The sequence below is a fragment of the Triticum aestivum genome, chromosome 2D (assembly GCF_018294505.1).
Source record: "Triticum aestivum cultivar Chinese Spring chromosome 2D, IWGSC CS RefSeq v2.1, whole genome shotgun sequence".
NCBI lineage: Eukaryota > Viridiplantae > Streptophyta > Magnoliopsida > Poales > Poaceae > Triticum > Triticum aestivum.
The window spans coordinates 593,175,383-593,202,432 of NC_057799.1; the positions used below are offsets into that span (position 1 = coordinate 593,175,383).

General features: G+C 45.2%; 1 protein-coding gene across 1 annotated transcript; it reads right to left on the reverse strand.

Annotated features, from left to right (window-relative positions):
* Positions 1–23,494: 23,494 nt before the first annotated feature.
* On the reverse strand, positions 23,495–26,882 carry LOC123054793 (putative F-box protein At5g52610). The gene is made up of 3 exons (XM_044478639.1): positions 26,721–26,882; positions 25,159–26,387; positions 23,495–23,800 (listed from the first exon to the last, which is right to left on the reverse strand). The coding sequence occupies exons 2-3, from the start codon at positions 26,368–26,370 to the stop codon at positions 23,633–23,635; spliced, it is 1,380 nt and encodes a 459-aa protein (XP_044334574.1). The 5' UTR covers positions 26,371–26,387; positions 26,721–26,882; the 3' UTR covers positions 23,495–23,632.
* Between the last annotated feature and the right edge of the window lie 168 nt (positions 26,883–27,050).

Consider the following 27,050-nt stretch of genomic DNA (forward strand, 5'->3'; position numbering starts at 1 on the left):
GGTCCAAGCTCAATGGCCCACTTGGCCACTCGGCCTGTGGCTTCTCTGTTTGCATAATATCCCCTAAAGGAGCAGAACTGACCACAGTGATGGGATGACCAAGGAAATACTGCTTCAACTTACGACTAGCCATGAACACTCCATAAACTAGCTTCTGCCAATGCGGGTACCTCTGCTTAGACTCAATGAGTACCTCACTTACATAGTAAACCGGCCGCTGAACCGGATATTCCTTGCCTGATTCCTTTCTTTCCACTACAACCGCTACACTGACGGCTCTGCTGTTAGTAGCCACATATAAAAGTAAGGGTTCCTTATCAATGGGGGCTGCAAGGATAGGCGGCTCAACCAACTGCTTTTTCAGTGCCTCAAACGCCTGATTGGCAGCATCACTCCATAGAAAGTGATCTGTTTTCTTTATCATCTGCTATAAGGGGATAGCCTTCTCTCCCAGGCAGCTTATAAACCAGATCAAATCCGCAATACGACCCGCCAAGCGCTGGACGTCATTGATACATGCGGCTTAGCCAAAGAACTGATAACCTTGATTTTCTCCGGGTTAGCTTCAATGCCTCTCTCAGAAACCAAAAAACCCAACAGCTTACCGGCGGGCACACCGAAAACACACTTGGCCGGGTTAGGCATCATTTTTTAGATCCGGAGGTTGTCAAACTCCTTCAAATCCTCTAACAAGGTTTCCTCCTTCCTGGATTTCACAACTATATCATCCACATAACCATGAACATTGCGTCCAATCTGGTTGTGGAGGCAATTCTGAACACAACGATGATAAGTTGCCTGGGCGCTCTTGAGCCCAAAAGGCATAGACACGTAGCAAAAGGCTCCAAAAGGAGTGATAAAGGATGTCTTCTCATGGTCCTTAACCACCATCTTGATCTGATGATAACCAGAATAAGCATCTAAAAAACTCAAACGCTCACAGCCCGTCGTAGCATCAATGATCTAATCAATACGGGGGAGAGCAAAAGGGTCAGCCGGACAGGCCTTGTTAAGGTCCGTGTAATCCACACACATGCACCAAGTGCCATTTTTCTTAATGAACAGCACCGGGTTAGCCAACCATTCAGGATGAAAACCTTCAACGATAAAGCCGGCCGCCAAGAGCCGGGCCACTTCTTCACTGATACGTCTCCAACGTATCTATAATTTTTTATTGCTCCATGCTATTATATATTCTGTTTTGGATGTTTAATGGGCTTTATTATATACTTTTATATTATTTTTGGGACTAACCTATTAACCCAAGGCCCAGTGCAAATTGCTGTTTTTTTGCCTATTTCAGTGTTTCGCAGAAAAGGAATATCAAACGGAGTCCAAACGGAATGAAACCTTCGGGAGCGTGATTTTTGGAAGAAACATGATCCCGAGGACTTGGAGTGGACATCAAGCAATCAACGAGGAGGCCATGAGGCAGGGGGCGCGCCTACCCCTCTGGGCGCCCCCTCCACCCTCGTGGGCCCCTCGTGGCTCAACTGACCTACTTCTTCCTCCTATATATACCTACGTACCCCAAAACCATCCAGGAGCACCACGAAAACCTATTTCCACCGCCGCAACCTTCTGTACCCGTGAGGTCCCATCTTGGGGCCTTTTCCGGCGCTCCGCCGGAGGGGGCATCGATCACGGAGGGCTTCTACATCAACACCATAGCCTCTCCGATGATGTGTGAGTAGTTTACCTCAGACCTTCGGGTCCATAGTTATTAGCTAGATGGCTTCTCTCTCTTTGGATCTCAATACAAAGTGCTCCTCGATCTTCTTGGAGATCTATTCGATGTAACTCTTTTTGTGGTGTGTTTGTCGAGATCCGATGAATTGTGGTTATGATCAAGATTATCTATGAACAATATTTGAATCTTCTCTGAATTCTTTTATGTATGATTGGTTATCTTTGCAAGTCTCTTCGAATTATCAGTTTGGTTTGGCCTACTAGATTGATCTTTCTTGCAATGGGAGAAGTGCTTAGCTTTGGGTTCAATCATGCGGTGCTCGATCCCAGTGACAGTAGGGGAAACGACACGCATTGTATTGTTGCCATCGAGGATAAAAAGATGGGGTTTATATCATATTGCTTGAGTTTATCCCTCTACATCATGTCATCTTGCCTAATGCGTTACTCTGTTCTTATGGACTTAATACTCTAGATGCATGCTGGATAGCGGTCGATGTGTGGAGTAATAGTAGTAGATGCAGGCAGGAGTCGGTCTACTTGTTGCGGACGTGATGCCTATATACATGATCATGCCTAGATATTCTCATAACTATGCTCAATTCTATCAATTGCTCGACAGTAATTTGTTCACCCACCATAATACTTATGCTATCTTGAGAGAAGCCACTAGTGAAACCTATGGCCCCCGGGTCTATTCTCCATCATATTAATCTCCCGACAACTAGCTATTTCTGGCGCCGTTTATTTTGCACTCTTTACTTTTAATCTTTATCATAAAAATACCAAAAATATTATCTTATCATCTCTATCAGATCTCACTTTTGCAAGTGGCCGTGAAGGGATTGACAACCCCTTTATCGTGTTGGTTGCAAGGTTCTTATTTGTTTGTGTAGGTACGAGGGACTTGCGTGTGGCCTCCTACTGGATTGATACCTTGGTTCTCAAAAACTGAGGGAAATACTTACGCTACTTTGCTGCATCACCCTTTCCTCTTCAAGGGAAAACCAACGCATGCTCAAGAGGTAGCATTCACCAATGGCCTTGCGCCTCTCTTCATTAAAACGACGAAGGAATTGCTTGACCGGTTTAAACTTTGGATCAATATTAAGAGTGTGCTCAGCGAGTTCCCTCGGTACACTTGGCATGTCTGAAGTCTTCCATGCAAAGATGTCCCGATTCTCACAGATGAACTCGATGAGTGCGCTTTCCTATTTCGGATCCAGAAGGATGAGTCGCCAGGGACAAAATCAACTTGTTTGGTATCATCTGCCGACTTAAACTTCAACAAAGGGTCATGCTCCGTGGTTGGCTTCTTCAAGGGGGTCATATCTGCCGGATCAACATTATCTTTATAAAATTTTAACTCCTCTGTTGCACAAACAGACTCAACATAAGCAGCATCGCCCTCTTCACATTCCAGAGCTGTCTTCCTATCACCGTGATGGTACCTTTATGACCCGGCATTTTAAGCTGCAGATAAACATAACAAGGCCATGCCATAAATTTGGCATAAGCCGGCCGTCTAAACAAGGCGTGATAAGGGCTCTTGATCTTGACCACCTCAAAGGTCAATTTTTTAGCCCTGTAATCATGGTCATTGCCAAAAGCCACCTCTAAAGCGATCTTACCCACCGGGTATGCCGACTTACCAGGCACCACCCCATGAAAAACGGTAGAAGATGGCTTAAGATCTTTATCAGTCAAATTCATACGGCGAAAAGTATCATAATAAAGGATATTGATACTACTGCCTCCGTCCATAAGCACCTTGGTGAACTTGTATCCTCCAACTTGTGGCGCAACCACCAAAGCCAGCTGACCCGGGTTGTCAACCCGGGGTGGGTGATCCTCACGGCTCCATATAATGGGTTGCTCTGACCATCGCAGATAACGAGGGACTGCCGGCTCAACCGCATTTACCGCTCGTTTATGGATCTTCTGGTCCCGCTTGCATAAGCTTGTGGTAAACATGTGATATTGACCACTATTTAGCTGCTTTGGATTGCTCTGATAGCCTGACTGCTGCTGTTGACTCCCTTGATTGCCTTGGCCCTGATTAGATTGCTGGTTAAAACCACCTTGGTTGCCTTGGCCCTGAAAACCAGAGTTCGAGCCGCCGCCTCCAAAGCCAGGCCCGTGAGAGCCAGATCCTGACCCACCATGCGGGCCATTATTGTTCTGGAAAAAACCGGAATTCCTATACTCCCTCATGATGAAGCAATCTTTCCATAGATGACTGGCCGGCTTCTCTTGCGAACCGTGCTTTGGGCAAGGCTGATTCATTATCGCCTCCAGGTTGAACTTTGGCCCGCCAAACCGGGGCGTTGATGATTTCCCCCTATGACGCTGATTGTTATTCTGCGTGTTGGTATTGGCCACATAATCTGAACCGCCGTCAATGTGCTTGCGCTTACCATTATTACCTTGACTCACCGTATTATGCTGTTGTCCCTTTGCACTGCCATTCTTCCTCCCCTTGCCAGCCTTCTCCTCATCAGACTCAGGGTCCTTGGTATTATCAGAGTCGGCATATTTGACAAGAGCCGCCATGAGCTCTCCCATATCATTGCAGTGCCGCTTAAGCCGCCCTAGCTTCTATTTGAGGGGAAGGAAACGACAAATTTTCTCCAGAATCAGGACGGCTGAGCCGGCGTTGATGCTATCCGATGAGTGGATAATAGCTGAAATCCGGCGCACCCAATGGGCTGTTGACTCGCCCTCATCCTGGATAAAAGTGTCTAAATCAAGAATCGACAGAGGCTGCTTGCATGTGTCCTTGAAATTCTGAATAAAGCGTGTCTTCAATTCAGCCCACGATCTGATGGAATTAGGGGGGAGCCCCTTTAACCAGGTGCGAGCCGGCCCATCCAACATCATGGTGAAATACTTAGCGCACACAGCATCATTGACATCCAACATCTCCATGGCTAACTCATAGCTCTCAATCCAAGACCCTGGGGGCTGATCCGCTGTGTAATTAGGCACCTTGCGGGGGCCTTAAAATCCTTGGGCATGCGCTCATTACGTAAGGCCGGCACTAAGCACGGCACACCAAGGGTTCTAGAGGTCATTCCTGCCTCCACAGACATCGATGGGTAAACCGGAGATTGCTGATGAGCCGCCAACTGAGCCGCCAGCTCAGTCTCCCGACGTGCCCTGCCCTAATCCACCAAAGCCTGAGTATTGTTATCAGCACGTGGCGGGTCATGCCTATGGGGCTGGTTACGGTGCCGCTCACTGCTTGACACTGCTGGCGACTCAATATGCCTACTGTAACTTCGGCTTTGACGAGGGGTTGAATGAATCCGATCACGATTGTACGAGTAAGCCGCCTGTTGAGCCACTGCCGTCTGAAGAAGCTCTCCGGCCCTCCGTATCTCCATCGCGGCTAGAGACTCGCCTTCAACTGGGAGAGCCGCCAATCACGTAGCCGCGACAATCATATTGTCCAGAGGGTTAGAATAATGACCCGGCTGCGTCGGTACTTGCTGAGGCGGAGTTAAATTCAAACGAGGCGGGTCTGCAGCGCGCAGTTGAACCATCGCTCCGGTCACGGGCGCCTCAACAACCCGGTTTACAACAGGCGGGTCACTGGTTCCTGCCCCGGGTGTATTGAAAAGGTTCCTTGCCTCAAACTCTGTGGGTAAACGGGTCTGGTGCCTCCTCCTCATGACGGCGTTTGAAGCGTTCTGGTCCAAGGTGAGCCGGGACGACTCTGCCTGAATATGTTGTAACGCAGTGCCTAAAGCGGCTCGTTCTGTTGCCATCCTAGCATTCTCAGCATTAAACTCCTCCTTAGCTTGAGCTATCTCATCTCGCAGTTTCGCAACATCCACCTTGTGATGTGCTTGACTCTCTGGTGTCACCTCTGCAGCCAATAAGGTCGCTAAGCCTCCAAGAGATCGGATAACACTTGAGCCGGTGGGCGCGCAGAGCCGCTCGCCCAGACCGTCGCCGCAGCCGTTGAACTGGAAGTCATAGCCGCAGCAGCTGTCGAATTGAGCACCGGTTGTGTGTCGACCATGAAGATCGCAGCTCTGTTCGGCGGCTCATAGGGGTCCGGAATACTGTCACCATCGGAACAACCCCCAAGCCTGCCGTCTTGTAGTTGATACATTGAATTGGTCTCACCGGTTGGAGACTCACCATCAGAATAGATCACCGTCTCTCTCCCGGACACAGATCCTTCCTCAAGATCTGTGCCATGCATGAAACCAACAAAAGCATGCTTCACGGCGGTTTGAACCTTGGCGGGTCGTGCACGCTGAGCCGTCTCGACGACGTCGGTGCAGGTGTCCGGCTCAGGTCCTGACTCGCCGATCTTGCCGATGAAGACGTGGATTCCGCCGAAGGGGACCCGGTACCCGTACTCGATTGAGCCGGCCTCGGGGCCCCAGCCAGCGTCGTCGATGTAGAGCTTGCCGCGGCGGCTCTTAGTCATCCGGTCGACGGCGTATCCCTTGATTCCTGTGAAGTTGCCCTTCAAGAACTCGAAACCACCGTCCGCTTGCCCCGCGGTGGGCGCCAACTGTCGTGGACTTAACACGACAGATGCCCTAGCAAAAGGACTTAGGTGTGGAGCCATCGCAACTAAGTTAGCTTGAAGGGGTTAAACGGGACAAAGGACACGAAGAGTTTACCCAGGTTCGCCCCCTCTCAACGAGGTAAAGCCTACTCCTGCTTTAGGTTGTATTGCTTGGGTTTCGATCACTAGGGAGCGAACACGCTTGACCTAGTTCTTGATGGGTTGTTTTCTGAGTTAACCCGCCGCCGAGTCGTATGATCACCCGTATCGTATGCAAAGATCCAAGCAGCTCAAAAGATTGATCTGCTAGCATGAGATTTCAATAGCTGCATGCATATTCATTGCAGCTGAATTAAGGTTTTTTTTTTCTCAGACCGAAATTCCGGTTACCGACCGGAAACCGGAAATTCGGTGACCTCCGAATATTTTTGCTACCGGCTGAAATTTTTGCAACTAAATGGAAGGCAAATGTCAAATAATGGTCCGATTCAGTTCGCACAGGAATCAATTGTTTGCGTTATTTCAGCTTGTTTAAAAAAATTGGTAGCAGCGTGGTGGTAGGTTATAGTAGAACTCTCGAAGTGTGCGAGCTGACCACTGCAACAAGAACATGTAGGGGTTAAATTCCTTATACATGGACATTAAAATATTTTGAATTAAAAATCCATTTAAAAATTCGGGCAAAATAAATCCGGAATTCCCTAGATTTTTTGAAAACCGGCTTTTCCACCCACTCCCGAAAAAAAAAACCTTGAGCTGAATCCATGGTCGATCGTTGTTCAGTTTTTTGAACTAGATAAATAATCGCCTGGAGTAGACTCTCCCTCTCTTTTTTGCATCACGCCTGGAGTAGGCTGTTTGAGTAGTGCTTCTGTTGAGCTTTGGAGGAGACGAATAAAACAGATCGGAATCAACTCTCATGACACGGAAACATATAGAAAAGATATATAATCTCCATATCATAGACCCAATCCAAGTATCCAACACACGTAATAAAAAGGAACCAATGGCAAAAGCCTAATAGTACAATCTTTGACCAAGCCGAAGCAAATTACAAACACTCTAGCTACTACGATAAAAAGATTGCATACGATGGATACGATATGTGCCCTTCCCTTTCCTCATGTCATACCACGAAGAACGAAAAAGGGCACAGGTAATAAAAACTTAATGAGACACGAAGGAACACCGAACATCTAGCTAGAGAGCCGTCGCTCGACTTCTGTCCGTCGTCTCCGCCGTGCCTCAGATCCTCCAGGGCAACCGCAAGCCCCAGAGTCATTCGCTTCTTCAGCCTCCATGCCTCTTCCGAGGAGACACCGCCCGCTCCGACGAGAGGGTTAGGGCCGCCGCGGCGGCCTCGGCCGTGGTGGCCGTGGCAGAGAACAGGCTACCGCTGTAGCGCATTATATGGAGAGGCACGGGTTAGGGTTTCGAGAGGTGTTCACGGGCCAACTAGCCCAGCCCACGTAGAGGCCGATTGCCCTCCAAATAACGAGGCAGAGATTATATTAGTTTTATGGCATCGGGTTTTCGCCAGGCTCAAAAACCCCTAAAAAGCCAGGCTAAAAAGAAAATTCTAGGTTTGCCGGGAAGGAGAAATTGCCGACGACAGATTTGAGAAGACAGCTAGTTATCACAAGAAAGAAACGCGAAACCTAAAGCCTAAGAGCAAGAGCTCCCTTTAAAAACTCCCCGTAAATCAGATGGGGGAGTTCTGAAACTTCCCCTAAAACTGTTTTTACTGGATGATCATAAAAATTAGGGGAGCTTGTCCGGAGCAACTTTTGTCAGTCCCGTTAACTTTTTCCTCTAAATCCATTTTTATTTTATTTTCAAAGTGAAAAAATAGATAATTGCCCATAAGGGGGCAGCGCGAAGCGGTGTGAGCGAGCGTCATGCGGCGGCATCGCTCCGGCAGCGTTTACAGGAAGGTGGGGCAAAAAAGTCTCTCCAACAGTTCTTGTAAAGTGGTCATAACTTTATGAGAAGATGATGAGGTAATAACACCAGTGGTGCCTAAACTTGTTATCGATGTTCACTTTGGTGCTTAAACTTGAAAAATACACCAAACCGGTTCTATAACTTGGCGGTATAGTTCAAATACGGTTCAAATCACGTCCAGATACGTATGTTTGTTGACTAGACATGACACCGTGGCACGGGGCCCACTTGCAATGCCGAGACAGGCTGACATAGAAAGAGCGCGTCTAAATAACCATCGGGTCCCACCTATCAGTGCAGAACCGAAAAAAAATGGAACTCGGCTGGGATTTGAACAAAAGACCTGTGCGCTACGAAGGGCCTGCGCAAACCACTTCAGCAGTTGACTACTCCCTCCGTTCCTAAATATTTGTCTTTCTAGAGGTTTCAACAAGTGACTACATACGGAGCAAAATTAGTGAATCTACACTCTAAAATATGTCTATATACATCCGTATGTGGTAACCATTTCAAATCTCTAGAAAGATAAATATTTATGAACGGAGGGAGTATTACGCATCACTAACCTGTATCTAGCTAATTAGACCGCAATCAGTGCGCCCAATTTTTCACATGCTGGTTATTTTTCGTTTTTAGAGAAAAAAAATTCAAACTATATTAACAATATTAAATATATGGTTGACCCCTTGAAAAATGTTAATGAAATTGAAAATATTCAAAAATTAAAATAATACAAAATATAATATTTGTAAGGATTCACAAAATATAATAAAACAATTTCGCAATTTCTAAAAGTTATACATTTTTGAAATGTTAATCTCATTTTCAAAATCTTCATGTTTAAAAACATATCACGTGGTCCTTTTTTTAAACTATTAGTTCTTTTTCCTGTTGTACGTGACCCTTCGAGATGTGAGTTTCTTTTTTGTTTTTAGTAATTCTAAAACTTATGCGAATTATTGTATTAGTAATAAAAATAGAGCTAGAAATAATATGCATAAAAATTTTATTTTAAAAAATGTTAATGTTATTTTATAAAATAATTACGGAATAATAAAAATTCATCTAATTAAAATATTTTTATGTAGACAAATGTATGTATAGTTTGAAAATTGTTAATTTAAATTTAAGAATGTATAAAATCCTGGGGGAACACTAGGCCCTTGTTTATTTATCACACATATTTTAAAATTTATTTTTATTCGAAAATATATCTTTTTGAAAAATACATATACTTTATTAAAACACCTGAACACTTTTTACAACTAGTAATACATTTCCTAAAAGAATAATCACTTCATATACTATCTGAATGTTTTGTAATTTCTACAATAAGAAAAACAACTTACATTTGGAAAATGGGTGCACTAACTGGAGCCCATCTAACTCCATGATTATGCCGGATATATAAAACCTATATAAAATGTTGCAGTGCGTGAAAGACAGCAAACGTACATGGGCAATTGGTTGGCGAATGTCCTGTGTGGCGCACAGGTCGCCGGTTTGAAACTCAGCTTTACAACTATTTTTATTTATTTCAGTTGTGCACTGACAGGTGGGACCCGATGGTCATTGAGACGCACACTCTTCATGTCAGTCTTTCCCGACACTGCAAGTGGGCCCCGCGCCACGATACCATGTCTAGTCAGCAATACATACATATCTACACGTGATTTGAACCGTATTTGAACCATATTGCCAAGTTATAGAACCAGTTCGGCGTATTTTTCAAGTTCAGGCACCAAAGTGAACATCGATGGCAAGTTTAGGCACCACTAGTGTTATTACCTCGAAGATGATCTTTCAGTAAACCAGCGGGAAGAAAGGGCCAATTTTACGGGATCCTATATTGTTATGGCCACTTTACGGAAATTGTTGGAGATATTTTCTTTGCCCCAACTTTCCGTAAATGGTGATCATTTGAGAGATACAGAAACTGTTGGAGATACTCTAAAACCGAAGCTATGGTTGGGTTATTCCGCTAAGGTGTCAGAATAAAATTATCAGTGGCATCCAGATATATGTTAGTTGGGAGAACATGGACGTTCTCAGAGTTCAGCGAATATTGGCCGTCGGATCGGATTTTTGATGCGTTCTGGACCGTTGGATGTCGCTCCTGGAAGATCCTGGCCGTCGGATCAAAAACTAACACTGCTACAATGAATAGTTACCGTTGTCTCGTGCCACCGCGCGTAATTCCACTGCCCCACCAAGGGCATTTCCGTCATTTCACCAACAGGGGGTATAAAAAGGAGGCGGCGCCCGTGGTGAAACCCTGGCCGCCTCACTCCCTTTCTCGCGCGTCGCCGCCTGCCTCCTCTCCTCCCCACGACCCCGCACCACGTCTTCTCCCAGGCGCCCACTCGCCCCGCCCCCGATTGAACCCTAGCCGCCACTCCTCGCAGGCCATCCTCCCCGTCCACGGCCGCCACGCGCATCGCCGCCAGAGGGCGTCGCCGGTTGTGGGCGCGCCTCCGCGGATTCGCGCCGTGGTTGCCGGAGGCGTGGGCGCCGCGGGTCAACCTCCTCGGGGACAATGGGCGCGGCCCCGCCGTCCCGCCCTGCCCGCCGCGGCTGCCATGGACGAGCTCGAGCTCGACTGGGGAGCAAGGGGCTGCCCCGCCCATCCCGCTCGCAGCTCCTCTCCTCTGCGCCGCCACCGCCCGTCCTCCTCCTCTCCTCTGCGCCGCCGCCGCCCAACCTCCTCCTCTCCTCTGCGCCGCCGCCGCCCGTCCTCCTCCCCTCACATCGCGCCCGCACGGCCCTGCTACGCCGTTGTCTCTGTCGCCGTCTGACCTAGATGCGGCTAGAGTCCGTCGGCGCCGCACACAGAGGAGACGGGGCGAGGAGGAGCACGAGCCACCGCAACCACCTACCCGACGGCGCTGTCATGGTTGTCGTCGTTGTGACCTACAGGTCTCTCTCTCTCTCCCACGTTCCTCTTCTTCCTTTCCCTTTGGTTGCTAGCTCCTGACCCTACTCCTCCTGTGTTCCCCTGCAGGAGATAGAGAGAGGGATTTGGAAAAAGGAGACGGGAGCAAGATGAGAAGACGAAGAAGAAGCACTGCCACCTCCGTCCCCATCCACTGCTGGGCTCTGCTTCTCATCCCAAACTTTTCACCTCCACGCCCCTGCAAATTTCTCCATCCCTTTCTTACAGGTACTTACACTCTCTCCTCCTGCTGATTAACCTGCGCTCCCTTTCATGCCCTCCTCTTCTCTGATTTAATCACTGGAATTTCTTATCTTTGTCTGTGTAGATTCTTTTGGTGTATGCCTACAAGTTGTTTGATGAAATTTCAAGCAGGAAGGTTAATTCCATTTTATGCCCTCTTGTGTGCTGTCCAGGTCTTTTTTTGGGGTATCAAGGATAATTTACCTATACAATATATTTTCTGGTCATGTGACTTGCCTATGCAAGATATAATTGCGCTAGATTTAATATGGTTGCTTCCACGCGCAAGTCAGCATTTAGTGAACTGCAAGTTTAAATCATGACAATGTTCTATGCTCAGCAAATCCATCCTTTGCAGGTATGCATGGTGATGTTAAAGAGGCCCCTTATGCTCCTGCAGGTTTGTGGGTGATTCCTGTTAGGTTGATCTCTCTCCCGTTCGAGCCCAACGGGTCGAACGGGCCCCTGACTCGCGCCCTGATCGGGGGCGCCCAACCAAACCATGGTTGGTGGGCCCCTGTGACCCGCGCTATATAAACAGAGGTGGGGGCCGGGGCGCGATTCACGAGGTTAATCACTGCCACAATCCCCTCCTACAATCCCTACCGATCTAGGGTTAGCGCGGTGCTCACGGGAAGCTCCACCACCTCGCCCACTCTCCGCCATCGCCGTGCGCCCCAGCACCACGATGGCCTCCGGCTCGAGTTCATCCACTGCCGGACAAGGTAGGTTCACCGGATCTACTAGCCTACTCCGATCCAAAGGTCTATCAATGGTATCAGCCAGATCGGGCTAGTTGATTTCGGTACAAAGAAACAAAAAAAGAAAAAGAAAAGGAAATCCCCTCCCCCAAGAACCCTAAAAGCAAAAAGAGGGCAAAGACATCTCAAAGAAAAGTTGCGTCGCCGCTCCGGCCGCGCCGTTCCTCTCGATCCCCACACGCATCGGCAAGCCGAGGTGCGGGGAAGAAGAACACAGCCTCTCCAAGGGGGCAAAAGGGCACCACCACCGCACCGCTTGACGGCGGCGCGCTCTCCTTCGGGAGCTCGCGCGCACCGGCAAGGGGGACGGGGGAGGCGCCGCTGTATCGCACGCACAGAGGAGCAGAGCAGGGCTCTGTTCGCGTCTCTGATCCCTCTCTCTCACTGGCTTCGGTGGAAAGAGGGAGGAAGGAAAAGAGGTGAGGAGCTCGTGGCGGTGGCATCGCGCGCTGGCGCGCCGTCGCCGGCGGGCCACTCCACTCGGCCGGTAGCGGGCGAGATCCGCCGCCGCGGGAGCGAGAACAGAAGAAAGAAACAGAAAGGGGGAAGGGAAAGGAGGCGCGGGCGTGGCGCGGCGGAACCGCTGCCGTCGCCGGCGGCCGGGGAGCAGCTACCGCCTCCGCCGTTTTCGGGTGAAGAAGGGGATCGAGAAAGAGTGGGGGCGCTAGGGCTGGACTGGGGTCGAACTCCCTGTTTTGATCGAGCGAAACCCACGGACAGCCGCCGGATCTTAATGGACGGCTGAGATCGTAACCCTAGCCCCGCCCTGGGCCACTGGGCCGAAAGAGAGGGAGGCCGGGCGCAGTCGCCGCTGGGCCGTGGCCAGCTGCCGCGGGCGCGCTGGGTCCAGGCCGGCTGGGCCGCGCGCTGGGCCGAGGCCGCCAGCCGTCACAGGCGCGCTGGGCGAGACCGCCAGCCGCCGCGGGCGCGCTGGGCCGAGGCCGCAGCTTAGCCGCGCGCTAGGCTGTGTTGCGGCTTATTTTCGGGGTTTTTTTCAGAGAAGAATTGAATTATTATTTCAGAAAAAGACAAGTTTATGTATTTTATAAAGTAAAAGTTTCTGTAGAACTAAAAAAGTTCTTGATATTTTTTCGGTCATAGAAAAGTTTCTGTAAAAAGTAAAAAGTTCGTGAATTTTTATTCATGATTTTCCGTTGCGTAAATAATTAATGCTCTTTTACAAAGAAAATAAAAGTTTACATAGTATTAAGTTTTAAGAGCATGTTAAAGTGATTATTAAAATGAATATGATTATGTTATTTTTATGACCAACGTTGTTAATAACATGATCATGTTTCATTATTGAAATTTAAAGGTGCATTTATTTCTAATTTTTGCCCAACGGTAATATAGATTTAATTGCATAGACAATTATATGTTTAATTTGACCAACGTTAGATTAATACATATGATTGTTATATTGATATCACTTAAATTGTAATTTCAGGAGGCTTTCATTTGATGAGTTGCCTAAAAGAAGTTCCGACACTCAGAGGTGACAACCACACTGAGTGGAGGAAGAAAGTTGAACTGGCGTTTGTTTGTGCTGATCTTGACTGAGTTGTGGAGAAACCACAGCCGGTCAGACCCACAGAGCCAGTAAGAGAGGCTACTGATGATGATGCTGCATGGGCTAAAAAGAAAGGGGACTATGCTCCTTTGGAGCAGTCCTACCTCATAGATAATCAAAAGTGGGTCAATGCAAATAAAAAATGCATGGCTTTTATAAAGAACACCATTGAGAGCGCCATTATGGGCTCCATTGCAGAGTGCACTTCCGCAGGGGAGTTGCTCTCAAAGATAAAGAGCCAGTTCACTGGCTCTTCAAAGATATATGCCACCCAGGTGTTAGAGCAACTGGTGACAGAAAAATACACAGGTGGTAGTCATGGCATAAGAGAGCACATTCTCAGGATGAGCAATATGGCAGCAAAGCTCAAGCCCATGGATGCGGATCTGGAGATCAAACCAGCGCTCCTGGTCCACCTTGTCATGGCTTCACTGCCGAAGGAGTTTGAAGCTTTTGTTGTGAACTATAATATGTCACCTGGAACATGGGACGTTGAAAAGACAATAGCAATGTGTGTTCAAGAAGAGGAGAGACTCAAAGCCTCACATGGTGGTACACTCAACTATGTGCAGGGTCACAAAAGAAAGAATTACAATCTAAACAACAAAAGTTCTCCTTCAAAGCCACAAGGAAAAGTTTCCTATCAGCATCAGCGTCAGCAACAGCCTTTCTCAGTGGACAAAGACACTTGTCTCCACTGTAAGAAGACCGGGCATTACAAGAAAGACTGTCCTGTTTGGCTAAAGTCAATCATGGCAAAAAGAGGTAACAATATAGTTTCATTTGTAAATGAATCCCTGTATGCACAGTTTTCAAAATCCACTTGGTGGATTGACTCAGGAGCAATTGTTCATGTTGCAAATTCTTTACAGGGATTCCATTCGACGCGGACTACGCTAAGAAGCGAAAGACGCATTGAAGTGGCGAACGGAGTTGAAGCAGAAGTTGAAGCTGTCGGTGATATCTCCTTGGAGTTAGCTGATGGATTCAATCTTCTACTTAGAGATGTTTTATTTGTTCCATCATGTCATAGAAACTTAATAAGTGTTTCTTGCTTGGACAAAGATAATTATGAATGTTATTTTGGATGGCAAGTGTGCCATTTGGTTAAATAATGCTTATGTGGGTGATGCTTTACTACATGATGAGCTTTATTTGTTATCACTTCGTGAAAAAGTTTATTCCGTTTGCAATGTGAAAGAACATGTTTCTGCGTCGAATAAAGAACAAAAGAAAAGAAAAGGAACATTTGACTCATCGAAATTATGGCACTGTCGCTTGGGCCATATTTCGAAGGGGAGAATAGAAAGATTAGTCAAAAGTGAAATTCTTCCTCCGTTAGAATTTTCAGACTTAGAACAATGCATAGATTGCATTAAAGGAAAGTACGTAAAACAAATCAAAAAAGGTGCAATCCATAGCACAGGCACACTAGAAATCATTCACACTGATATTTGTGGACCATTTCCGGTGAAAAGTGTGGATGGATATGACTCGTTCATAACATTCACAGATGATTACTCTCGCTATGGTTATATTTATCCAATCAAAGAAAGATCGGAAGCGTTGGATAAATTTAAAATATTCAAAGCTGAAGTTGAAAATCAGCACGATAAAAGAATAAAGATAGTAAGGTCCGACCGTGGGGGAGAGTACTACGGTCGACACACTCCATATGGCCAAGTCCCTGGACCTTTTGCGAAGTTCTTGCAGGAGACTGGCATAGTAGCCCAGTATTCAATGCCGGGCGAGCCTCAGCAAAATGGAGTAGCTGAAAGGCGCAACCGTACCCTTATGGATATGGTGCGCAGCATGATGAGTTATTCCAACTTGCCATTGTGATTATGGATGGAGGCGCTTAAAACCGCCATTCACATTCTCAATAGAGTACCAAGCAAGTCGGTGCCCAAAACACCGTACGAGCTATGGACAGGAAGGATGCCCTCCCTACAACACTTCAGGATGTGGGGGTGCCCTGCTGAGGCCAAAATGTTTAATCCAAACATTGGAAGTTAGATCCCAAAACAGTAAGTTGCCACTTCATTGGCTATCCAGACAAATCAAAAGGTTTTCATTTCTACTGCCCTGACAGATATACAAAGTTTGTAGAAACGAGACATGCAGTCTTCTTAGAGGATGAAATGATGAGGGGGAGCTTGGTAGCTCGGAAAATTGATCTTGAGGAGAAGAGGGTGCATGCACCTAATCCGATGATTCAGGAGCCATTTTTCTCACTACCAGTTGCAACTCCACCCATGACAGCTATGGGGGAAGACCCGGAACCTGTCCGTCAGGAGCCGACTAAACCCGTTGTTGATCATGAAAGGGAGGTGCAACAGCAAATTTTAGAAGAAGTGCCAGAAGTTGAGGCACAATATGTGCCAGAAACTGAGGCCCTTAGAAGGTCTACAAGACCAAGAAAGTCAGCTATTTCTACTGACTTTAAAGTTTATAACACAGAAATGGTTCATATGGAAAAAGATCCCACCTCACATGAAGAAGCCATGAGAAGCCCTCATTCATCAAAGTGGATGAAGGCAATGGAAGACGAGATGAAATCGATGAGTTCCAAAGATGTTTGGGACTTAGAGGAAATTCCCAAAGGAGCCAAAACAGTAGGCTGTAAATGGGTCTACAAAATTAAGTATGACTCTAAAGGGAATATAGAAAAGTATAAAGCACGACTCGTGGCAAAAGGATTTACACAAAGAGAAGGGATAGATTACAATGAGACATTTTCTCCAGTCTCATGTAAGGATTCCTTCAGAATCATAATGGCATTAGTTGCTCATTTTGATTTAGAGTTACATCAAATGGATGTTAAGACGGCATTTCTGAATGGTGATTTAAAAGAAAAGGTCTACATGAAACAACCCAAGGGTTTTATCATGGAAGGCAAGGAAAATATGGGATGCCGCCTGAAGAAATCCATTTATGGATTAAGACAAGCCTCTCGGCAGTGGTATCTAAAGTTTAATCAAACGATTAAAAGTTTTGGATTTAAAGAAAATATTGAGGATAATTGCATTTATGCAATGTTTAAAAATGGGAAATATATTTTCCTAATCTTGTATGTGGATGATATCCTGCTTGCTAGTAGTGATGTTAGTCTACTACAAGAAACAAAGAAATACTTATCCTCAAATTTTGACATAACAGATCTTGGTGAAGCATCATATGTTTTGGGCATAGAAATTCACCGAGATAGGAACAATGGAGTCTTAGGACTATCTCAGCAAGCATATTTAGAAAAGGTTCTTAAAAAGTATAATATGCATGCGAGTAAAGCCACACCTGCTCCAATAGTCAAGGGCGATAGTTTTGGGAAATTTCAATGTCCCAAGAACCAGTATGAGATCGATCAAATGAAAGCAGTACCATATGCTTCGGCAGTTGGGAGCTTACAGTATGCACAAGTGTGCACTCGCCCTGACTTAGCTTTTATCACCGGGGTACTCGGTAGATATCAAGAGAATCCAGGCCTAGAGCACTGGAAGATGGTAAAGAAAGCATTGCGTTATGCGCAAGGCACGAAGGACTACATGCTAATATACAGGAGAAGTGATTCCCTAGAGATAAAAGGGTATTCAGACGCAGATTTTGCGGGGGACAAAGATGATAGAAAATCCACGTCAGGATACATATTCACCCTCGCTGGGGGAGCTATTTCGTGGAAAAGCTCCAAACAGTCGATAGTTGCATCATCCACGATGTATGCAGAATTCATAGCATGCTTCGAAGCCACGGGGCAGGCGATATGGCTAAAGAAATTTGTACCCGACTTGAAAATGGTAGATTGTATTCACAAACCACTAAAGATGTACTGTGACAACCAGCCCGCAGTATTTTACGCTCACAACAACAAGTCGAGTAATGCTGCCAAAACAATAGAGATAAGGTATTATGTTGTGAAAGATAAAATCCAGGATCAAACTATAAGTCTCGAGCATATAAGGACAAAAGATATGCTTGCGGATCCGCTAACGAAAGGCTTACCACCCAATGTGTTCAAGGAACACTTAGCCGGCATGGGTTTAAGGGAAAGCCTTATGATTCCTGGATAGGCCCAAAAGGAACAGAATTTGTTTCTGGACATAAAGTATGTTGTAGCTGTATGATTCTAACGGCAATTAAGCCGTGACGATGAAACATGCTCTATGTACCAATATGTGATGAAACAGATAAACTAGAAAGTATAAAGTTAAAAGTAAAGTTGAGATCAAGGGGGAGAATGTTAGGTTGATCTCTCTCCCGTTCGAGCCCAACGGGTCGAACGGGCCCCTGACTCGCGCCCTGATCGGGGGCGCCCAACCAAACCATGGTTGGTGGGCCCCTGTGACCCGCGCTATATAAACAGAGGTGGGGGCTGGGGCGCGATTCACGAGGTTAATCACTGCCACAATCCCCACCTACAATCCCTACCGATCTAGGGTTAGCGCGGTGCTCACGGGAAGCTCCACCACCTCGCCCACTCTCCGCCATCGCCGTGCGCCCCAGCACCACGATGGCCTCCGGCTCGAGTTCATCCACTGCCGGACAAGGTAGGTTCACCGGATCTACTAGCCTACTCCAATCCAAAGGTCTATCAATTCCCTGTTGGGTTTTCCTGTGGTAGATTCTCTGTTGGTGAAGACTGTGGTGCAATACTTCCTGGAGACATGTGGTTTCAATATTCAGCACACTACATTACCCTGTTACTTTTTGTGTAGAAATAATAGGTTATATCTTCTGCTTTCTACCATAAGAAATGATAAATCAAGGTGGATAATAACAGGTTATATCACAATAGTGATCAAAGGGAAGAGAAGTACTTTTGCAAGTCATGCGTGGAATTTTATCAGACAAATTTATATTCTTCAGATGTGTAATCCTATTTTTCTGAGATATATGTATTTATTCTTGCTCATTCTTTTGGGCTTAGAGGCAGTAGAATAATCAGAATATACCTGAAGTGTTTGTACCATCTGCATACACTTTAGCTCAGAATAATAATGTGCTTCCTGTTACTTGCTCTGTTTTAATAATGTACATACATCAGTTTTGATATATATATAATTGGTAGCAGATAAACAATATTAGTTTTCCAATGAATGATTTTAGATTCTTCCATGAAAGAATCTCCCCCCTTTTTGCGATTTCCGTTTCATGAAATGAGTTACGATGACTGTCGTGATATGTTTCTTCTCTGAATATTTATTACCATGAACTCGAGTATCCGGTGTGTGTAGTTGTATACCTCCTTTTTAGAATTGGATGAACACCCATAGTTCAGTTTGGGCTCATGCAGTGTGTTTTTTCTCGAATGCTTACTCTTGATGCTTCGTGTGATTCAACATCGATAATTTCTTTTACTTAGTTTTTATGCATTTTATGTATTGTTTGTTGTCGAATAGATTCTGAACCGATGTACATGAACAAAAATAGATGATAATGTATCGATAAATTCCAATTATTTATGCATGAACATTTTGCTAGGCATTTTGCTGACAAAGGAAAAACCTGAAACTAATTTCCGTTTAACATAAACTCTAATATCTATACTGTACATACATTTTAGACATGTATATTTGTTCACCAACTATTTATTTTCTGTTGAAATGAATGGTAATACTTGATTTTCAATTTCCTAAATCTATATTATTCTTCTGTTGATAAAAATAATATTGGGGCACACCACATACTAATTCACTCAGTTTAGGTCTGTTTCCTTTGAGATTCACAAACAAGTGATGTAGAATTGATCCGCATTTTAAACAGACCTACACTTGAGTTTATGACTGCTTTTTATGTATTTTATTCTTTTACAGGAATGCATCCATAATCTTGGTATAAAATTTATCTGGATGGCTCAGAACCTTCAAATGGCATGGGTGAGATACAGTTTGTTGTATTCGGATTTTTTTTCATCATCACAGGTTTGCAAATTTTGGTTACAATGCCAATGTGTATTTTATGTTTCCATTTTCCATCAATTCATCTTGTAGAATCTCTGTGACCCTGAACGGTTGTTTGGAAGTTCGGTTCAGTCATAGCCTGATTTTTGCTGCCAGTATTAGATTTGTGAAGTTGGCATTTGACTATGGATCAAAATATCCCCGGTTGCTATATGGATCAAAGGTTTACATGATGCAGGACTCAAGTGTGTGTAAACCGTAAAGATTAGACCAATGGATATCAGAAAAAAGGAGCTCGATCAGGTATTTCACCATCTTGTGCTACACCGTCATGTATGTTCACCTCTATGATGTATATTCACCTTACATTCGTCCAAAACTGCAAGCCAATTTGTTTTGATATAAAGCTTTGATATTTATTAGGTGAAGTTTTTGTTTGGTGGGTTGTTAACAAATTGCAGCTGGGTGTTGCACTGTTGGTACCTTTAATTCCTTGCTCTTAGCATCAACAAAGGTAAACGCTTTGGTGCATGCATATTTACTTGATTGTTCGTTGTCAAATATTTAGAATAAAAGGGATTTCACTCATGCAGCAGCTAGTCGAACGCCCAGGTCGTGGCCTGATGTGCTCACCAGCGGCGCTGGATATGCCCACTTCCTTTCTCGCGCAACGCCTTCCACCACCGCCTCCAACCTGACCTAGCTCTCCATTGCTTAACATCCCCACACTGGGTGTTCCAGGTTGTTGTCTGCCGCTCTCCGTCTCTTGATTCCCTCTTATTTTGTCATGTCCATGCTACGGCTCAGAGTAGAACCCAGCTTGTTTTTTTCATGGTCAACAACACATACTGCTGAAAATGTTAATTACCGTCGGCTTGGTGCAATTATAGTTTATGGATGTTCTCAGATTTCCTTTTCTTTCGTACATTTATTACACACATGGTGTAGTGAGGGCAAGCATTTTGAGAACTGATGTCTTCATTAGTTAGTTGACCCATGTATGTCCTGTGTTTATCCAACATTTGGTCCCATATTTTTAACTTTGGTGTCTACTTGAGAAAAGGAGGAAAAACTACAGTTCAAAGCCTTTTATAAAATGCATGTCACTTTATTTTCTAAGATATAAAAATTACTTGAATTATCTGTAGCATACTTCTTTGTCATATAATATAGGTCTCCCAGGCGATCTAGACAAATACGAAGGATATAATTAGGCACATATGCCACTTTCTTTGTTAACTTGTATGAAGAAAAAAGAAAACTTGTATTAGCAAAATTGTTCAGTACTGTTAGTCGAGCAGTACACATGTATGAACAAAAAACGAACATGTATGAACAAAATCGTCCAATAGTTTTATTCGAGCAGTATATAGAAAAACCATCGCCCAAATGCATATGGAGTACTCAAGCTGAACAAGCCAATTGGATGGTAGAATATGCTATCAGGCTTAAAGTTTATATTGAGGTTTGAAGAGAAAATATAGAAAAGTAAGGGCCGAAGGTAATAGAAATATAGAATACTGAAATGTGTTTAACTAAACATCAAGCATTCATTTGTGCACTTCCTCATCTGAAATAATCATATCAGTTCTATTATCCTTTATCTCACATTCTCACAAGTGCACTGTGCCAGTCAGTGGTCCTGCTATCTGAACTTCATTGCTCTTATTTTGGTTCATTTCTTTGCAACATTTTATTCCTATTGTAGCCTTCAATCATTTTTAGCCTTTTGAATCATTCTGTATGTTTAGCCTTTAATTAGTTTGCATTTCCCCCTTATTTTGATACATTGCTCTACAACAGTTTATTCTTATTGTGTTACAGGTACTTCAATTGTAAGTGCATGCTTACGGAGTTCTATCATGCACAATCATGTGTGCACACCGGTCTATCCAGAAGATTAGCTCGCGACCCTCTCCGCCGGCTCCCCGGGGGTCGCATCCGGCTTGCCGCAAGTACACCTACGTCGCCGCCTCCCCGGGGGCCGCAAGGTGAAGTGGACGACCGGGGAGAAGCCATGTGGCGGGGGGCAGGCTCTCAAGTGGGAGACAGCTCGCCTCCCCCAACGACGACAACTTCGACCTCAAGTGGAAGTGGGAGGCCAAGTCCAAGCCTGGCGCCGTTGGCAAGGCCAAAACCAAGTGAGGCACTGAGGAAGCCAACAAGGATGACAAGAAGAAGCCGGCGAGGAAGTGTGTCCAGAGCAGGGAGATCCCCGTTGGCTGGACGTCCAGATCGAGGTACTCAACCTAGCCCTGAATATAATGCCTCGTGACTCCACCCCCGGCTACACCATTTATTATCTATCCTATTGTGATGTGTGTTTTATTCCTCTCACATGCATTCCTTTTTGTGCTTTATGTGATTCTGTTTTTGTTCTAATGCATGCAATAGACTTCATTTGATAGACGCAATAATAGGAACTGGCTTCTATGGTGTACGAGACAAGCTCAAGCACTACAAGGACACAAGCTACCTTAGGCACATGTACCTTTCATAGGAGGAATTGTGCCCTTGCAATTGTTATATATCATTGCCTTTTAGTCCCGTTCCCAAAAAGTATGCATTGATGCTAGGTCCTTTTCTACAATATTATATCTACATGATTATATAATCTCTCGTATTGCTATATTTTTTGCAGGGGAACCATGCCCATGCGACAATACTGAACAAAGTTGTGCACGTGGTTGTGGACACTCTGCGCGAAAGAAATTTGTATAAATATACAATGCTCTTTTTGAAGCCTCCTCGGATGATATTGGAAGGAACTCGAGCGGAAGGCCGCCGGACATGGAAGAAATGAGCCCAAGCCCAATGTAACTTTTCTCTCTCTGAAGCAATGCCTATTTATTGCTTTTGTGTTGGTACTTTCAGTTATTTGAGATTCTTATTTGTGCAAAAACATCGGTGATGTGGCAGAGAAGGTGAATTGTAGCAGCAACGTGAAAGTATGTACATAACAATTTGCCTAACAAATGAGAATGTCTAGGAACTGAAAAGAGTTCTAACATTTTGCTTTATGTCCATTGAACTACATACGAGAATAAAGATGCATTTGGTTACAAATACTCTTCTGATTACTATGTGTAAAAGTAATTGTTGGTTATACTAAAAATATGAGCTAATTTCTTCGTTATCTACTCACCCATGGTAGTGTAGGTCGTGTTCTTGGATTTTATTTCATTGTTTTTCTTTTTACCTTTTGGTGAGCCGGTGAGCTAATTTGCTATTTTCCTCTTGGTCTACTGCAGCAATTGGATGCTTCAGTGGATTTGAATGGGGTTCATTGTAGGCGAGTGCTTGAATTTGCGGCATCACAGGCATCATTAGCTTCCCTTATCCCACACAAGTATTCTTCCTGAGAACTATGCTTAGATAGCTGAATGTATTATTGTGAACTACTGAACCTTTGCACTTTTGTTGTAACATACTGAACATTTGCACCATTGCTTTTCATTGTATAAATGTATGAAATAAAAAAATGTCTCATACCAGGTTGGCTATTGCGGGGGCGGGTGGGGTGCGGCAAGCCGCACTTCCTATCTAGTAGGTGAGAGGAGAGGGTAGTGAGTTTACAGCGACAGCAAGGCTAGATCGGACACCAAAAGGCCTAAGGCGGGTGGCGAAGGAAAATGGGAGGTAGAGCGACCGGACGGCGAAATGGCGGAAATAGGTACCATTTGAGAGAACTCATGATACAAGGGTTTACTAATCGTTGGTAAAAAAGTTCATGAATAAGTTTAGTAAAACTAACAAAAATCATGTGAATCAACCACTATACTGAGATTCAATTAGACCAAGCGGGTCACTGCATTAAGACAGCACAGTTGGTCCAAACCACAAGAGGACCCGCCAACACTGATGTTGACAAAATAGAAAGTTACGTTGCAACAAAGCATATAGAGCGCCAAAATAATACCGAAACACAAAACATTGAGTCTGGCAACATGCATTTTGTCACAAACTAAGGCACTCCACGTGCAGTCTAGACCAAATACATCTCAAACGGTACATAACCTCTAGAAAGTGGATACCACACCACCTGCGTCTCAAATAGGCTGAAACTGAGAACTATTTTTCAGGGAAAAGAGGGGTGACACTCAAGCTTAGTGGCATTCGTGATTTGTGGTACTCTGAATAGGGATCCTCCGACAGCCAATACAGATGCCACATACACTCTTCGCAATGTTGGTCGGCTTCGGGGATAAAGTAGCACCCGCATGTCGCACAACGTTTTGCCTGCAAGAACAAAAGAAGACAGTCGGACCTCATGCAAACCAAGTGTTGACGATTAATGCCAAAATGCTGAAGTGGCGAAAGATCACTGCCCACCATTGGGCAATGTCCCTTCTCGTTTAAGAACACTCTGTCAAACAGAACCAAGGATGAATAAAAAGGGGGTAATCAAGCTTTTTAGACAACACATCAATGCAAGGCCTACTAAAGTCACCAAAAACTAGCGAAAAAAAACTAGGAACACCAATAAGCCCCCAACCCCGTTTCGGACTTCAAAACACAATTTTGACTACTAGTTTTTATTGCAATATGTTTATCTATACCAATATAAAAAGACCCAAAGGGGCAGATCCAACAAATCCTGGCCATCAAATCAGGTCAATCCAACTACCTAGACTGCTTCAGTGTCGAGCGCTCAACACGTTTAGCATGTAGTTAATTTCATGTCAAATATAGTGTTAATCACATAATAACACGTAAATAATATCCTACTTATCCGCATGCACTTAATATACTTCCAAATTAACGTGCAATGCACGTACACATTGACTAGTAGCATCAAACAAACTATATTGTGAAAGTACTTACCTAGACAAATTTATGATCTAAGTATTTATTTCAGAAAAAAAAACATATTGGTACTCTGTTTTGAAAGTTTGACTACTTATGCCTAAGAGACTGAAACCACAGCTTTTAGGGAAACAAAGGAGCTAGAAATTACTTAGCCTCTTGCATTGGTGATAATCATTACAGTTAACTTGCTAAATTAATATTTAATGGCAATAATAATAATAAAAGAACGGAGCAAACTAGCTCACCCAAGAAAGAGAAGGCACGTGTCAATCTATATTCCATAACATCACAGAGTAAACCAGAAAGATCTATACAGGAAAGAGCACTACGAAAAAGTACACTGCACAAAGCTTGACGCAATGTGGTTGCTAGTGTCGCTGTGGTATTTTAAATCGGACCCTTGGTTTGCTTTGGAAATATGCTTGCCAACATTTTTAACTTCAATGCACATGCCACAGGAACTATTAAATTCTCTTATTCATAGGGTGACACTCCAATCAAAATCTAACAAAAGCTTCAAGAGTCTAAATTTCAGTTGGATTGAAAGCTGTAGTGGCCCCAAATTGTACAGTTCAATAACTGCAACAATAAAATCAATGAAATGTCATGGTTCGCCTAGTGACTATAGACATTGTTTTCTTAACAATTCATTCGAATCACTAGGAAATTTGGGAAATTGCTGAAAAGCATAGGTGGAGAAATCCACATGCCAATAATCTAGAATTCTCCTTACGTTGCACAGAGAAATTGTGCCTGAGAAAACAGAATAAAAGATAAACAATACTCACCTTAGAGGTAAAACTGCTCGTCAAACTCAACAGATTTCCTGTGTATATAGCAAACAATCTGGATCCTGCCATCTGAAATTCAGTGTAGCTCTCTGAAACTGGGTCATATATTCGCAGCAAATTTGATGCACCGATGGCTATTCTACCGTCTTCCAGAATCAGCAAGGATTGTGCAAAGAGATTTTCGTATTGAAAAGCTATGCTGTACTTCCTATCCCAGAGACATTTCTCAATGTCGATCAAAAACCACAGGTCCAAAGGCAGGTCCAAAGGGTAAGCCAAAGGATCCTGGACCATAACCAAGAACCCATTCATATTGACCAGCGAGAGCTTACAGTATAGATCACTGTAACTGCACATTCCATTGAAGGACTCGACAAAGCTGCGCACTTGGATTGGACGTCGGAGAGTGCCCATCCACTCCTCTGTCTCCAGGTCGAAACAAGCAACGCTACATGGCTCGACGCGGTCTCCACTATATGTAAAGCGGTGGCTTCCGAAATCCAACAAGAAGTAGACAACTCCATTGACAACCACACTTTTCTTCGAGGCACTAGTGACAGGGCATGGAGGACATGGTCTCTCCCTCCATCTTGCATGACGATCGCCACCGCCACCACCAAGGGTGATGACCTCAGAGATCATCGGCTCAGAGCCGTGACTCCAGCTATTGACGCTAACGCAGCGGAGGGCCTTGTACTCTCCCGTGGAGACAACCTGTCCCAACTCAAATGCATAGGAGAAGAAAGCTCTGACATGCGCGCGCTTGTAGGGCAAAGCCAGAGTATGCCCTGTGGCCGGGTCAATTACGTGACCATTTGTGTAGCAGTTCTCCTGTCCGGTGACACAGATGAGGTCCAGGCGTGTGCACAGCAATGTGGCATCCTCTATGCTGGTGGTCATCCGCCTAACAACATGGCCAGACAAGTCCATTATGTTGACAGTCCCTCCTCCGTCCCCAAGCAGATCACGGATGCATGTGACAATGAGCGGCCCAGGGTGCTTCGACTTGTGCGCTGCGATGAAGAGCGGGTCGGACAGGAAGGACCTCCAGGATCGGCACACGGCTCGGAAGCGGCACAGCGTCTTTGCCGGCAGGCGCAGGAGGATGTCACGCAGCACATCTTCAGGCAGGACAACAGCACCGGCACCGGCAACGACAGTGGGCTCGGCTTGACTACCCTGCGCGGCACATGGTGTTGGCATTGCCATCGCCGACGACGCACGATCTGCAGTTAACAGGGCACCTATTAATTTTACTTGGCAATGTGGCGACTGACCAACAAACGCCCAAATACACCAAAGTTTTACTCAGGCCATGTTCGGGTAATCCCCTCCCCAAGTGTGATTGAACTTGCAGACGAGACGGCATATGCGAATCAAGTGGTAAATAAAATACTACAATATCCTACCCTTCCCCCGTCGTCTCTCGCATGAGCTACGAACCGAAAGCTGGTTACCACGAGGAACGCGAAACCTAAGCCCTAAACCTAAAGGGGTAGGGTTAGGAAATCAAATGGCCAGCAGCGTTGGCGAGCTGAGAGGGGGGCGGGAGCCTTTACCACATCGCAGGAGCGGCGGTGAGACAAGAGGCGGAGCGAGCGCGGCCGCTGGACGACCGGAGGGGGCGGCGGGGCGACCGGAAGGCGAAATGACGGCGAACAGACTGGGTTGATCCTTTTTTTCCCCTTCTGATTGATGGAGGGTTTTTTTTCTTCCTTGAGAGAGAGAGAATTCTGAATGATGGAGGGATTTTATTTTTTTTGAGACAATCTGAATGATGGAGGTCAGCAGACGTCAGGACAATGGGCTCGCATCAGGAGCAGGCCCCGGGCTCAATCAAATGAGGGCCTTGGTTTGGTGGCCCGTGCAAATATTAAGGGCCCAGGTAA